Source organism: Apteryx rowi, unplaced genomic scaffold (assembly GCF_003343035.1).
Source record: "Apteryx rowi isolate R43461 unplaced genomic scaffold, aptRow1 scaffold_1014, whole genome shotgun sequence".
NCBI lineage: Eukaryota > Metazoa > Chordata > Aves > Apterygiformes > Apterygidae > Apteryx > Apteryx rowi.
The window spans coordinates 100,730-115,683 of NW_020447214.1; the positions used below are offsets into that span (position 1 = coordinate 100,730).

Below are 14,954 nucleotides of genomic sequence, written 5' to 3' on the forward strand. Positions count from 1 at the left end.
GCGGCTCCCTCCCGCCTCAGGGCGCGTCGCGCGTGCGGGGCCGGGCGCGAGGGTCGAGGCGTCGCGCCCCCCTCGGCCTCGCCGTTCCCCCGCCGACGGCCGAGGAGCCGGCGCCGAGCGGGACCTGCGGTGGCGATGGTGGCGGTGACGCCACGTCAGGCAGCGTCCGGCCACCGGCTTCCGCCCTGCCCGCAGCTGGAGGCAGCTGCGTTTCCAGCGGGTCCCAAACACGGGGCCTACGGCATGGCGGCGGGCTGGAGCAGGTGCGTCCCCTCTTATTCCCTCGTCCCCCCGAGTCCCTTAAAGAGAAGGGGCGTCTGAGTAAATGGGGTTCATCCCGCAGCTTGGGGCGTCCTGTGCAGGTAACGTGGGGGGCGCTTCCCGGGCTCCGTGTCCGGCTGATACGGGGCTTCAGTGGCCTCGCCGGACCCTCAGCTTTCCGGTGGCGACGTATAAAACCAAGAGCCTCGTTGGAAGTCGCTTTTGCTTTCGGGTGCGTTCAGCCCCTTTCGGCCGAGCTTCTGGTCTGAGGAGGACGTTGCTGCGAGAAAAGCGGGCAGGAAATTGTTCATTCCAAAACTGCTAAAACCAGTTATTTTAACCCTGCAGAAAGGGGGGGGGGGGGGGAAAGACAAAAGCGTAGTGGCTTTCACAAGCCAGAGCGACATATCGGTCAACCAAACGGTGCGACGCTCGGGTTTTTTGGGCGTGTAGCTGCCACTTTGCCTGCAACGGGTGCATCTCCCCTGGCCTCACCGCTTTGTCTTGGTGGCCCAGAGCAAACTTTGCTCCGGTTGAACCGCCAGCCGGAGGCTTGGCGCGGCAGGCATGGTGCGACGGTAGAGATGGTGAAATGGGACCTTCGGCCTCCCCAGCTCCTCCTCGCTGCCTTGGCAGGGCACCCGGTCGCCTCCGGCCCTCCGCTTCCCGGGCAGCCACAGCCTCCTTCCCTCTTGCCACTGTGCTCTAGAAAAGATTGCAAGAACAAGCTTTTTTTTTTTTTTTTTTTTTTTTTTTTCCTCCCAGGAATATGGGTATTGCTGAGTCTGGTTATTTTTATTCCAGTAAATGAACTTTGAAACAGTGTTATGTGCTGCCTTGCCTCGTCCAGGACCCTGCCGTGGACTGCATCGGCTTTTGGGCAGGGTGGCTAATTCGTGGGAAGTGGGGACCTCTTTCTATCCTGCGGTGAAAAGCTCATAACAGCTCAACAGAAATGGTAAATAAATACTTTCCCTTCCCCGAGGATCATCAGACCTGTGCATATAGATAGCAGTATTTCCCCTGCGAGAGCCTTAACCAAAGGCAAGCAGGAATCTACTCCACTGAGACTGTTCACCCCCAAATCCCCTAATTTGGACCAGTGCTCCAATGCTTATCTAAATTATTATCCAGCTTTTTTTTTTTTTTTTTTTTTTTTTTAGAATAACACTCTTCTGTTGCTTTTTGGGGGGCATTTTGGCTGATCTGACTGTTTTTATCAAGGATCAGAAGAGTTAAGGTTGGGGAATTCCTACCTATTTTTAGTTTCATTTTCACAGTCCTTGCTCACCAAGTCACAAAAGGCGCTGAAAACCTGTAGTTATCTGGGGGAGTAGTGTTGTGTAATCCGTGGTGAAATCAAGGCCGTGGACATCATACCTCCAACTCTTTTGTTCTGCGACCCCCTTTTTCGGTGGTGCTCTCTTTGGAGGCTTTTCCTCCCCTTGGTAAGTAGCATATGCTTCTCAGAGCAAGCAAGCGGGTGATAGATTTGCAACAGGGAGCTTCACGTTTCGGTTTTAATTTTCATGGCCGGGAATGGTGTGAATGCCATTTTTCCATTGTGGTTGATTTTTTTTTTTTTTCTGCCGGTGCATTTGAAGGACTGGGACAGGGCTCGGAGGGTTTCTGGCTCTTCTCAGCAGGCTTTTGTGCCTCATTCTGAGCCGAGAGGTAACTCCTGGCATTTTACTGTAGGTTGCTGCCCACTGTTTCTGGTGTTGTGTCTGCTTATTTAGTAAAGCTGTATTAATACAGGAGCTGTGCAGTAGTGCCTACACTTCAAACTAACTTTTTACTGTTGTTTTCTTCTTGAATATGATTCTTTCACTATTCGTTCGTGTTAGTCTGCTCTTTGGCTGAATGGCTTTCAGTGTTTGGTGACATTAAGGTCTTTTTTTTATTATTATTATTTTTTAATATGTTCCTGTTACACAGCTAGTTCTCAGTCATCAGGGGAATAAAGTCAGGCCACTGCTGTCTACAGTGATCTCTGTTTTTCAGCTGGATAAGAAGTAAAATGAGAGAGTCTCTAAAAGTTGGGAATTGAAGTTTGTTGTGCAAGAAGTTCTGATATTTTGCAGTTTGTTTTGAATGGCAACTTAAATTTGAAAGTTTACAAGGGAAGTGTTAAAAGTTTCCAGTTAATTGAAACATTGTTTCCTTTAAGTCTTTTGTGTGTGTGTTCCTACTAGCAGTCTTTGTTTGTATAATTTATAGTATAAAATGAATTTCATTTCATAAAACATTTCATGCCATAAAATATTTTGAAAGGAAAACACACAGCATCCTTTCCAATAAGGTTCAGAGTTTCCATTTTTGGCATCACAGAAAAGGTATGAGGAGAACATTGACTGTGGTTAAGCCCAATTTTCTTATCATTTCACCAGGATTTTGTTGTTGTTGTTTTTATTAGAATACCGAATGAGTGCCATTAGTGGATTTTTAAAAATTGGGGTTTTGACCCACATTTTGACGGATCTCAGAGCTGACTCACTTTTTATGTTACACATCCTGAAAGCTTGACCTAGAATGGGAATCTGGATACAGTCTTCTTCTGCAGTGATACTATATGATAACAGTATACAGTGATATTGTATAATAGTCAACTTGTGGCATGGTTTTGACCGTCAGAGTCAGAGATTAGTAAAAGAATTTACAATATCATCAGCTTTGGTCTTATCAGGAATCTGCTTGGTTTCTGGAAGTCAGGAACAGAAGAGATCAGCTAGATCCTTCCCAACCAGTCCCCTGCTGCTGCACTGAATCAGGTCACATCCTGTTGCTACATTAACTCAGCGCTGTCTGAGTTACATATGAGGTTGTTTGAAGAGGTGCAGTGCGGAGATGGCAGGGAGCTGTGCTGGATTATGGGGGAAAAGAAGTCTTCTTTGACTTGAGTCGGACAAACGTCTCGAGCAGTTTTACCTCCAGCGCTCCATCCTGGCTCCTGCTCTTTGTTCTGTCTTCAGCTGCTGGGTGTGTGCTGTGCCCAACGGGGACGTGGGAGAGATGACCTTCTCCCCATGCTCTGCGCCCCTGTGAGTGGCATGGTTGTGCTGTGAGGTCCCTCCAACATGAGGGTAACTCTCAGATGAATTAGGAGTTGTCTCTGTTGTGATAGGAAAGTCTTGGCTCTTTCTATCAGATCATCTTTCTGTCTTCTACTTCTGCTTGGTTCCTCCCTGAGCTCCACATAAATCTCCCACCTCCCTCCTTGGCCGGGTCAAGAAGGCGGCAAAAGCCTGAAGGCCTCTGGTTTACTTTTAATGTCGCTACCTGAATGAGTTGGTGCAGAAGAGAACATGTCTGCGGAGTGAGGGTTGAATACTAGAGGATGTGAGCTATGTGGAAGGGCTTCCTCATCACTCCACCCCTGCGGTGGTGGGGGCACTGTTGTTGTTGGGTTGAGAAGGACTGCTCAAGAAAGGACAGTCGAAGGAGGATAGCACTGAGTGTGCAAGCCTGGTTAGATGAGGAAACTCTTCCTCCCAACAGGATACTTCCACTCAACAGCGATACCAGCTTTTTGCTCTCATGCTGAACTAGGTTCGTCACTGCCCCGTCCCCACTCCTTCGCACACCCATGTAAACTCAGACTTCCTGGGATGAACCGGTCTTTGGTTGCAGGGCTGTTACCTCAGACCTGTTTGCTTTTTGCATGTACAGGGTAGAAGGCAAAGATAAATCATTTGTCCTAGGGAGTTACTATGGTTGAATAGCTAGAGAGAGCCAAAGCTTGATGCTAAGCCATACTAGCAACTTGAAGCTGGACATCTTTGAATCAGAGCATCCCTTGGAGTCATGAAACCTGAGAGCGCATCAGGAATCCCTCATCAGCAGCATCTCCTATTGAGAAGGTCAAACCTTGCTCCTGTGATGTCCAGGAGAGGCAATGAGGGAGGGCCGGAGCCTGCGGACCTGGGGTTTCTCTGAACCACCCTGAATTTTGCTCTGCATTCTTAGGCTACACCGCAGGCTGCAGACTCACTCTATTTTGTTTTGTTCTCACTCCCTTTTGCTACCCACCCTCATCCTGGATTGCACAGAGTGGTTTCTGCACCACCTTGCCAACGCATGCTCTCCGGATCTTGCTAGAGGTGCGGAAATCTCTGTGTGAGGGACTGTCTGCGTGATGCCATATTAGCGTGAGACCCTGGCGAATGTGCCCTGCTTCTCAGCACAGCCTGTTAGTTTGGACAGTGCCGCACTATAGCTTTCTGTGCCTGAGCTGGCTTGGATGAGCACGAGAGCCTCCCTGCCCCAACCCAGAAGGTATTAAAGCAACTGTGGGAATTTTCCCCACACCAAAAACATTAACACACAGCAGTCTTGGACCTGCAGGGACCATCTCCTTTAGATGCAAGACAGGAATTTGATGGGGAGGGAGTAACACGGAGGCTGCTCCCTGTGGTTTCTGTTTCTCTGCTTTTCTGCAAAAGTGGTGGTGATGGTGGTAGCTTTAGTCAGAGCTGGCTTTAGACCCTGGCATAGGCAGCAGGCTGCTGAGGATAGCACAGTGGCATGGACCTGATGCTGGCTTAGCTTGTGCCAGGGTCCTGCTGCAGGACATTTGGAGGTGTGCAGGATGGTAATCATTGTCAGAGAAACCAGTGCTCCTGGGCTCTCTCCCCAAAGTGCCATCTCAGCTCTATTTGTCAGTTCCGTGCACCTGAAATTCTTTCACGAGACCTGAGCAGCCTCACGTGATTAGCTTTCCACAATTTTTCTGGTCTTACTGCCTGAGTTGAGCAAGCTGCTTTATCTTCTTCTGTGTTTGACTTCTGCTAAGAGCAGCAGGTTGACATGGAAGAGCAGCTCAAGTCAGGCAGTGACATCAGAAAAATTGCGATTCCTTTCTAGTGTTCCTGTAAAGCTCATTTTCTTCACTTGCATCTCAGAGGACAAGACTGAGTCCCTCATTTGTATCAGATCAGTAGTAGATCCTCAGATGTCCAGACTTTGTGATCACTGCTGGTTTGAGTTGAGGTTGCAACCTGTGGAGATGAAAAAGCTCCACAGCTTTTCCCAGGATCAAAGGCAGAGCTTCTAGATCTGTGACCTGTGTAATTGCATGTGCCCTTCATGTCTACATCCTGCTCTGTTGTTATTTCTCCTAGGCGTTCACACAGAGCGAGGCTTCTGCGTACAGACACACAACATGCATTAGGGTGCCACTCCATGGTGAAACTGTGCCAATAGCAGATCGGTCTGTTGGTAGGGTATGGAGAGGAAGCCACCATTGCGTTTGAATATGCTGCTGGATTGCACGTAGAACAACCAAAGGGAGACTGACCACACAACGATGCAGGTAGGAAAACATGAATGTGCTGTGGGAAAGAAGGGGAAGTGGAGGGGGAACTGGCATGGGAAGTGAAGGATGTCACCATTGTCACATTGTCACCAAAGCAGAAATGTATTGCTCATCCAGGCAAAATGAATGGCAAGAACAGCTGCCTGAGCCTTTTGTGCAGGGAAGTATCTTGCCCTTTGAGTCCCAAGCCTCTGCGGAGGTCCTGCTGCATGTGAAAGATGCCTGAGATGTTACAGTTTGTAGCTGGCCATTGTATCGATGTAGCCATCAATATGGTGGCTTCTTGGCTGATTCCACAGAGAATGGACTTTTGGTGTTTGCTCTTTCCCTTGCGGTATCAGTGTATCGAGCACTGTGCAGGCAAACACTACAGTCGCTGCGCCACAATATCCAGGCCAGGATTTTGCCACTGCGTAGTGGGAGAGTAAGGCAAATAAGTGGTTCTGGGTGGATCAAAGCATAGAAAAACAGATAGTCATCAAGGGCTATGCTCGGTGCTTGGTAGCAGGGTTGTGTGGATGAACACCTCTTGCTCCTACGCCCACTGCTACCCTCTCTGGTTTCACCCCCCTAGCCCCCTTTTCAGATGGATGATCTAAACCTGAAGACAGCCATAGCAAGTGCTCGCCCCCAGCTAGTGGAGTTCCTCGGTCACCGTCCTGACTGGCTGCTCACGACCTCTCAGCGCTTCCTCCCAGGGGTGACCCTCAGTGGCTTGGATGGCATCACTGACCACAAAGAGAAGGTCTCAGTGCTCCTTGACCTGCTGGAGAAGGCTGGCCCTGCCACCTGGAAACAGTTTGTACAGTACCTCTGCATGGAGTGTGACCTCCCCCTGGATCTGGAGATACTGCTCATGAGCTGTGCAGGAGAAGGTAATAGAGACTGGGCCAGCTTCCTCTGACCATCTCCAACAACAGCCAGTGCATTGGCCCTCTGTAGCCAACAAACCAGTTTAGGCAGCAGTGCCACTAATGCTCTTGCCTACTCATTCAGTGCCTCGTGCCCTCATTGGTGAGATGTGATTTTCCACTCCATGGTGTCTAGGCAGCTATGAGCTAGCCCAAGCCACTAGATAAAACGTAGTCTGACTTTCTTTCTGGCTCACCCTGCCCATCTTTCCTCATATTCTTTGGAATAAGATCAGTCCCTCCAAGAAGAGTTATTGCCCCTAAATAACGACAGTTCATAGGTTCAGATGTGCTTTTTCAGCACGGCGATGCCCTGCTGGCATTGTTGGGCACTTTCTTGGCACATTGGGCACATTACTCACGTCACTGCCAGCACCACCTCGCTTTGAATACTCTTCTGCCAGTTGCAGTGGGCCAGCAGTGGAGTGAGCTTTTACAAATAGGTATTTGGGCAGGAGAGAAGTCCAGGGGAATCCCTTTGGGTTCACTCCTCTGCGTCCTGATCCTGCCAGGTGCTAGTAACCTGTGGAGAAGGGAGGCCTGTGGTCACTCTTTCAAGAACAGTTGGCCTGATTTAAGGATGGAGGGTTTCTGTGGACCCTATGGGAACTTGAATGGTCATATCATCTAGATTCCCAAATTGGAAATGTCCCTGAAAGCAAAGTCTTTTTGCCCAGGCAGAAAATGCTGTTTTCAAGGTGGTAATTAGGTGTATTTGAAATACGAGGAAGAAGGTGTGCTGTGCTGTAGGGATTCCTGGCTGCTTTTTGGGAGAGTGGAGCATGTCACAGCAGCAGTAAGACATAAAGCATTGATGCTAGAGTAGCTCAGGAGTTTTTTGATGGCAATATTTTCTTAATCAGATAATTTAGCTTCAATCCATATTTCTTGGTCAGAAAGTTATTTTTCCAAATGTTCTCTTCCAGACTTCTTGAAGAAAGGTTTTGAAACAGCTGAAATTTGTCATGGTTATTTTTTCCTGGAAGGAGAATTTTTGGCTTAGAAGTGTAAGTTAAGGTAAAAAAAATTAAAAAAACAAAAACAGACTAAAAATTTTGCACCCCCTTTCCAATAAAGCTGAGATGAAATGTTTTGATAGACTTCTTTGAAGAAGAAAAAGATATCTTCTTGTTCCATGTTTTTTTTTTAATTGCTATTTTTTATTTTCATGATCCAAGAAGGGAAGAAATATAAAAGTCTTAAAATTCTCACATGGCAGGAAAACCACTTCTCCATAGCTCTAGTTTGCACCTGTAAGCAGTGGCTTCGCTGGCTGATGAAAGGATCATCTGATCCATAGAAACTCTGGTCACTACAGTGAATATTACATTGTAGACTGTACACAAAGTGTGCACACATGCTCTCCTTCATTAAAGTCTACGGCATCAGCTACAGTTTATCCCTTACTGTTTTACTTCATCTATTTATTGCTTCTTTTCTGTCAACATCCTGCTTAGCAGGAAGTCTGACATCATGAACTCTTCCTAACAATATGATCTTTAACACTCTTTCTGCAGTAACTTGTGATTTGCATCAGTCAGGCTGATGCAGCCTTACTAACCAACTGCAGCAGCAGTTACTTTTGCAGAATTAAGAGGGGGGAAAATTAGACAATCAGCAGGAAGGGAGCAAGGATTGAGGTGGGCTTTCTGTCGGGACTGGAGCTGAAACAGATTTTAGCCTTTTAATGCACTGACATATCATAAAAGGAAAGGTTTTTTAAGGCTTCGGGGTTGGCTTATCCTGGTTTTAGTGTGGTGTGCTATCTAACAGGTTAGTGTCACTCGTCCTGCTGAAGATGAATTGCTTTTGGTTTTGGTCTAGGGGTAATTTTCAGTTCATTCTGACTCCCTGCATAGCTGTGTGAATGCAAGGGCTGTCCCAAGGGATTGGGTGGGTCTTGGTGCTTGGCAGGGGGACACAGGACCACCCGTTACAGTAGCAAAGTGTGCAACTGCCCTTCAGGTTTTGCCAGATCCCCAGGTTTGTCTTCAGGTGGGTCTGCCAGACCAGCAGGGAACTAGACCTGCAAACACAAGCAAATAGTTCTCAGCCAGCTTAGCTGCCGAAACTGGCTCGTGCAGGGTCAGTGAGCGTCAAAGGTGGTGTAGGAGGTGGTGGGTGCCTGCAGCTGAGATGAGGGAGTGTGCAATGACACCACGTGGCTCCCTGCAGCAGCAGGTACCCATTAGATTGCTGTAACCATTTCATAAAGTTACTCCTAGAGAAAAGAGTTTGTGAGGCCACATGATGAACCAGGCTGGAGAACTGATTCAGGTTAAAACCAATCTGAGCAGCAGTTATGACACGGATCAGTTCTGCGACTTAGTTTGTTGAATGGCTGCATGAACATGCGTGCTGACACCAAGGGATGAGAGTAGGGCTTGAGACGGGCAGTGGAGAAACAGCAGGACCAAGTCTTTCAGCAGCAGAACTGGCTTACTCTGCTTTACATGACACATAGAGCAAGGGTCGAGGTATTCAAACCATTGAATGGATTTTGTGTGTGGCCATGGCACAGTGCACATGCCCATTTGGAGCCTTGTTCTTGGTTGCTTTGTGCTGATGCTGAAGTTCCCCAGCTGTGTTCCCAGCTGGGGAATGCTGGAAATGCCAATGAAAGTAACCCGTGTACGAAGGCTTCCCATCTGATTTTGGAGAGGGATGTTTTCAGAGAGGAGCTTATCTGAACAAAACGGTCCTGTCGGTATCCTGACTTCAGTTTGGTCTGAGCTGGACCGCTCTCTGAAGTTTTTTGGACATAGTCTGTGAAGATGGGTATGCTAGGTGGGGTTTCCTGGCAGCTTGAGCCTCCCTGCTTCAATTCTTCTCCTTGTACAGCCGTGCAGCAAGTCAGAGGAGGTCCCTGGCTGGCCTGCCAACTAATGCTACCGAGGGTTTCATCACAAAAACATCTCGATGCGGGAACAGGGCAGAGTAGGGATTTCCCCTTTTGGCTGCAGTGTGGTTTTCGATCAGCTAAAGCTGCTCACACTCTGAGTTTGAATGAGATGTGTTTCACTCCTCACCTGAAAGCAGAGGGTAACTCTATTTCAGGGCAAGCTGAAAGGAGAGGATTAGGTGGGGAGCCTGAAACTTGGCTGCGTTGCCTCAGCCTTTCTACTGACATTTGCTTCGTACCACTGTATGTGTTGTGAGCTGCTTGCCCTTTGCTTTTGCCTGGCCAGCAGCACCACAGATTTCAAGAGCAGGATACTGGCAATAACCATATTTCATTTCCGATTCAACCCTTTTAGGTAATTTAAGCCAGAAGCAAGAAGCACGCGCAGGTTTGAGTGAGTGGACGCGTGTGCCAAGAGGTAAGGCTGGGATGGGCTCTGGGGTGCTCTACTCCTGGAATTTATCTGCTCTCCCCAAGGGCTGGGCAGGGCTACAAATATCCCATATATTGTGACATATGGACCACAACGCTGGAAAAGTTGGGGGAGAAAGTCACTGCAACTTCAGTTTTGATTTTTTTCTGTTCTCCATGCTTTCCAGGTGAAACTTCCTTGTTTCATTTCCTCTCCCTGCATTTCAGAAAAGCCCTGTTGGCCCTAACTTTGCTAAGGAGCTCATTCACTTTTGTTTCTCTAGGCAAGGGAATCACCCAGTTTCTCTGCAACACCTCCCTGTTTTGTGCCTTTGGTGTGGTTGACTCATTGGTAGGTGGAGGATGCTGGTTTGACTTTTAAAGAAAGAGCAGACAGACAAATTTACAGTTGATCCAGGAGAAACTGTTTTAGAGATGTCAGAGTGAGAGTTTAAAAGAATGGGTAGTGGTATTTCTAGGGCTTGTTTCAGGGCTGAGGCCTTCCCACTCAGTGCAGGTCAGGAGATGAGGGATTTGTTAGGTCACCCTCCACTTCCCCATGCACTTTGCATTGGCATCAAACCTGAAAGTCAGTCAAAAGCCTTTGGTGAAAAGTGAAAATACTCAAGATTATGTGTCACCACTGAGCAATGTCTCTTGGCGCTCATGTAACAGTTACTGGAAGGACTGGAGGCTGCTAAATAAAATTCTGAGTTGTCTTTTCAGTCATCTGGTATTCGGTTTCTAGAAATGAAACACCAGCCCTGGTGCCCTGCCCGTATGAACAGTCTCACAGGGGAAAGAGATAGAAAGGAGATGACTGACTTGCAGCTTTCTGAGTGGATAAATGGTGGTGATAGCAGCAAAAAGAATCCAGATTATCCACTGATACACGTCTGCACAGAAAGCTGCCCTCAGTTTGCATCCCCCTGGAACGTGTATTGGAGGAAAGCAAAGCAGCTGGGAATGAGCCCTTGTATTCTGCAGGCTGCAGCCCTGAGGAGTCTTGCAGACTCCCTTCCCGAGCTGGGGACCCCAACGGCGCAGGGAGCACAGTGCAGGCCTTGGGTCCTGTAGAGGTGCTTAATGTTGGTGGCAGAGCGTGGCTTTGGTGCTGGCCTGTGCCTTGCTAAGAAATGAGTTATCTGAAGGAAAAACTGCTCTTGGTTTTGCTGGGAGAGCTCCCATTCCTGCTGTGCGAATCTGGAGACTGGCTTAGGCACTTGCACTGATAGCAGCTTGAACCTCTTGCTGAGCTGGCTGTGGTTCTTGATGAGATTTGCCTGTGCCCTCAATAGCTTATAACCCATGTGCGTGCATCAATCACTTCATGCTCCTGGCCAGGGAGAGGGAGGCTTTCAGCCGCATCCCACCTGCCCCTGCCTTGCCCATGTCTGCTGGCGTTCCCCTTTTTAAATCTCAGCTCCCAACCAACCATTTGCCATTCCACCCGTTCCTGTGGTCGCAGAGACACTTTTGCCTCTGGTGGTCACTCGGAGGCTGTGTCTCAGTCCCAGCAGTGCAAATACAGTATCTCGTGTGTCATGAGTTCTCCAAAAATAACTGGTCACTGCCCTGTTCCCTCAGGGTAACAAAGCATTTCCTGTGCACTTTGGTATTCAAAGCAAGGCAGATCCAGAGCCCAGCTTATGAGCAGACTCACCAGTGAGGTTGCAGTATTTATAGTGCCTTTGCCATGTGCTTTCTGGCCAGCTGAGCTTTTGGAGGCTGATCTGACAGTTAGCTTTGCTCACAAGGAAACTTTCTGTGGAGTGAGGATATGTCTGGTCATTGGTCCTTCCTGTTGCTGCTCTCTTTCAGGTCCATCACATGGGCTTATCCTGCTTTGGGTAGGCTTAAATCCTGAGGAGGAGTGGCGAGCAGTTCAAAGAACCTGGGCTGTGGGCTTTGCTACAGCATGTAGCTGTGATACAGGGTACAGCTCTTTGGTGTATCTTCGTCTCAAGTCTGTCAGGCTTCTTTCACATGCTCAAAAGCGTGCGCTTTCAAAAGCGTGCACATGCTCAAGAGTATGTACTCCCTGCACACTCTCCTTTGCTTTACGAATGCTCACAATATAAATCCTTTGACTAGGCTGCCTGCAGCCTTTACTGCTCTTTCTACTTTGGTATCCTCCCCAGAACTGGGAATTGCTTATACCTCTTTTTTTTTTGCCTTCCAGCAGCTGTGCTGCCAGTAGGGTCAGTTCCAAGGATGCTTTATATAAGGCTGTTATGGTACCTTTTGGCTAAGGTTCTGGCACTGCTTAGCACTATGCTCCTCAACAAATGGGGGGATTGAGCAAAAGGATCTGAGCATCATTTGCTAAATCCAACACATCTCGTGCAAAACATGCTTTTGAAAACTCACATTGTTTCCTGCAAAAATTTTCAAAGCCAGGCTTCCACCAGCAGCTTGCCTGTTTCTGATGTCCCAGATGTTGCTGGCTGAGAGTGATAAAATTTGGATATTAACTAACTGCTCTGTGAAGCACAATCAAAGTCATACTCCGGTATTAGATAAGTGTTGAATCCTCATAGCTGGTTATTTGTCCCAGGGAGGTGGTGGATCTCCATCACTACTAAGAATGTCTAACTTAGAGGGCCTATGTCCATAGTAGATAGAACAAGAAACTAATGGCTCATACTATGCCAGGCAAGTCTGACGTTATCTACTAGGAAACACTGTATAAACTGAAGTGTTGGAATGAATTGCCTGGAGTAGTTGAGGGGCCTCTATTACTGAAGGTCTTTAAAACAGCCTAGACACCTCTGTCACTTGTGAGAGCTCTAGTGTACTCTGGTTTGGACAAGGAAATGGATTGGCCTCTTGAGGACCAGCCCAGGCTGACTTTCTATACTTGGATGCACCTCTGCTTTTACTTCAGTTATAGAATCACAGAGTGGTTGAGGTTGGAAGGGACCTCTGGAGATCATCTGGTTCAACCCCCCTGCTCAAGCAGGGTCAGCTAGAGCAGGTTGCCCAGGACTGCATCCAGACGGGTTTTGAATATCTCCGAGGATGGGAACTCCACAACTGCAAAAACAATTCTGTAAACTCAGCCTAGATCTGCAAGTAGTTGTGTCTCTTCCATTTTGCCTTTTTTCAGCACCCCACTGAGCTCTAATAAGGTGACATTCAAAGTGCTGCTTTGACATGTTTGTACTTTTCTATTTTCAGGTTTTGATCGTCGCCGCCATTGCACCAGCTCTATGAGTGATAAAGATGCTAAACAGCAGCGACTAGGTATGCAGATGTTCCAGAAGCAGAGCAGTGGTGTGCTCCCCTCTGAGGAAGGACCTCTTCAACTTCTTTCCAAAAACACCCAAGAAATAAACCCCCTTCTTTTGTTCTTCTCAAACAAAACTTTTGTTTTGTGGCTGCATAAACTCTTAATGCGACAGATTATAAAATATAAGGGCAATGGGACCCCGCAGAGATACACTAAATCCCACCTGAGGAAAAAGGATGTAGATGGCATAGGCTAAGAACTCCCTTGAAGCAGGATATGTCTGTAAAGCAACCAGCTATTGGTTATCCCTGTATTTAAGTACTTTTTTAAACCAAGTCAGGAGACATACTGACAATTTAAAACTCATTAAAGGCTCCAGAGTTTCTCTAGCACAGTAAAAACTCATGAGGATGATTTAAGCTCACCCCTAGAATAAAGAAATAAGCAAATAGGTGAGTGATGATAAAGTCATGTCAGAGTAATTTCAGGAAAGATGGAGTGGCCTGCACAGGCCTGAGGGCTGTGTGACACTGGTGTTAGCATCATTTCTTTCCTCATTTGCCCCTCTTTACCCTTTTCTACTTCTGCTTTTAGCTTCTCTCCCCCCCAGAGCCCTGCTCTGCCTCATGCCACTGGTGGGGAAACACAGGGAGGATGGCAAAGCTAGCAGCTGCCAGGAGAAGCCTTTGGGGGAAAAACCCTGGTCAGCCCTCGTAGGCCTGGGCTGGAGCCATATTTCAAGCCTTGGCTTCAAAGTACAAAAATGAAAGTGTTTCTCCCTGAGGAAAGACTTGAGTGCTTTTGACCAGAAGTTTACAAGCAGGAAACTTCTCCTTGAGGAGGTGCTCCCAGGAGGCGCTGTCTTATCTGATGATGTTAAAACTCAGCAAACTTAAAAGCAATGAGAACAGGGTTTGTCAGAAGGTGCTGAACACCTTTCATTATCAACATTGCTCTCTCCCTAACAAAGAGATGCTGATATCATCAGGGACAGATTCTTCCCTCTTGAGGGATCTTAGATTCCCACTGTTACCAGCTAGCCAGCCTTATCAGGCCATGACTGGGTCCTGGCAGCCTGCTTATCAAAGCACTGTGCAGTATTGTCTGTAGCAAAAGTAATCCACGTCAGCAGGATGTTGGTGGTGAACATCTTGCCTTGATCAGTGCATTGCTCTGGCTCAGTTCAGCACAGAAGAGTGGCTGAGCCTCCTCATATTGCAAAGACAGCTCCCGCTGGGGAACTTTCTCACCTTCCCTGGTGCTTGTAAGGGACCCACAGATTTTGAAGGTAGAGAGGCTGCTGTAACCTCTGTCCCTGTGTCCAGTGTTACCCCTTGCACAGTGCAGCCCAGGGAACCTCAGCCGGTGATTTCCTCTACGAGGAGCATCTGTCTTATTCTTACACTGGATGTGAGGGAAACCTGATACTGGGCTCAGCTGAAGCAGAAGGAGGAAAAGTTGCTACTCTGGAGAACAGCAACACGTGTTTGTACATACAAGCACAGCTGGTTACATGTTGTGAATGGAGTCTGCTGGTTTGATTGTTAATTTATTGTTGCATGACTATTTGGCTAGATGTACTGCTGTGCTGTTGCTTGGCTATTCCCAGGGCCAAGTGATTGGCTTGGAGTGTTGTTTCAAATGCACATGGAGAAATGTGCATAAAAGCATCAAAAAGAAGTATGTAGCCCTGGAAATAGATCTTGGGGGCGGGGGAGGAAGGGTGGAGGAAGGAAGGAATTGAAAAAATCCCGTGTTACAAAATCTTCAAAGACAACCTCAAAACACATGAAAGGTCCGTCCCAAAATGCAGAAAGTTGAGCAAGTGTGGTACAAGGCCAGCATGGGTGAACGGGGAGTTATGCATATGCATAATATACCAACACCTAACTTTCATTCTTAAAGAGATAAATAAGATATAGT

The 14,954-nt window shown here is 47.6% G+C and overlaps 1 protein-coding gene across 9 annotated transcripts in view; it reads left to right on the forward strand.

The window, feature by feature from the left end:
- Positions 1-97: 97 nt before the first annotated feature.
- NLRC5 (NLR family CARD domain containing 5) overlaps positions 98-14,954 on the forward strand; it is a 56,692-nt gene continuing 41,835 nt past the window's right edge. For 3 of the 9 annotated variants that reach the window (XM_026064186.1, XM_026064196.1, XM_026064205.1), the window contains exons 1-7: positions 103-263; positions 1,027-1,219; positions 1,542-1,709; positions 5,382-5,572; positions 6,150-6,450; positions 9,744-9,806; positions 12,980-13,045. In XM_026064186.1, coding sequence (XP_025919971.1) covers positions 5,567-5,572; positions 6,150-6,450; positions 9,744-9,806; positions 12,980-13,045 — 436 coding nt within the window. In that variant the 5' untranslated portion in view covers positions 103-263; positions 1,027-1,219; positions 1,542-1,709; positions 5,382-5,566. Of the gene's footprint in view, positions 264-1,026; positions 1,220-1,541; positions 1,710-5,381; positions 5,573-6,149; positions 6,451-9,743; positions 9,807-12,979; positions 13,046-14,954 lie in introns of all 9 variants that reach the window. The other 6 variants (XR_003253251.1, XM_026064154.1, XM_026064214.1 and 3 more) reach the window with 5 other exon arrangements.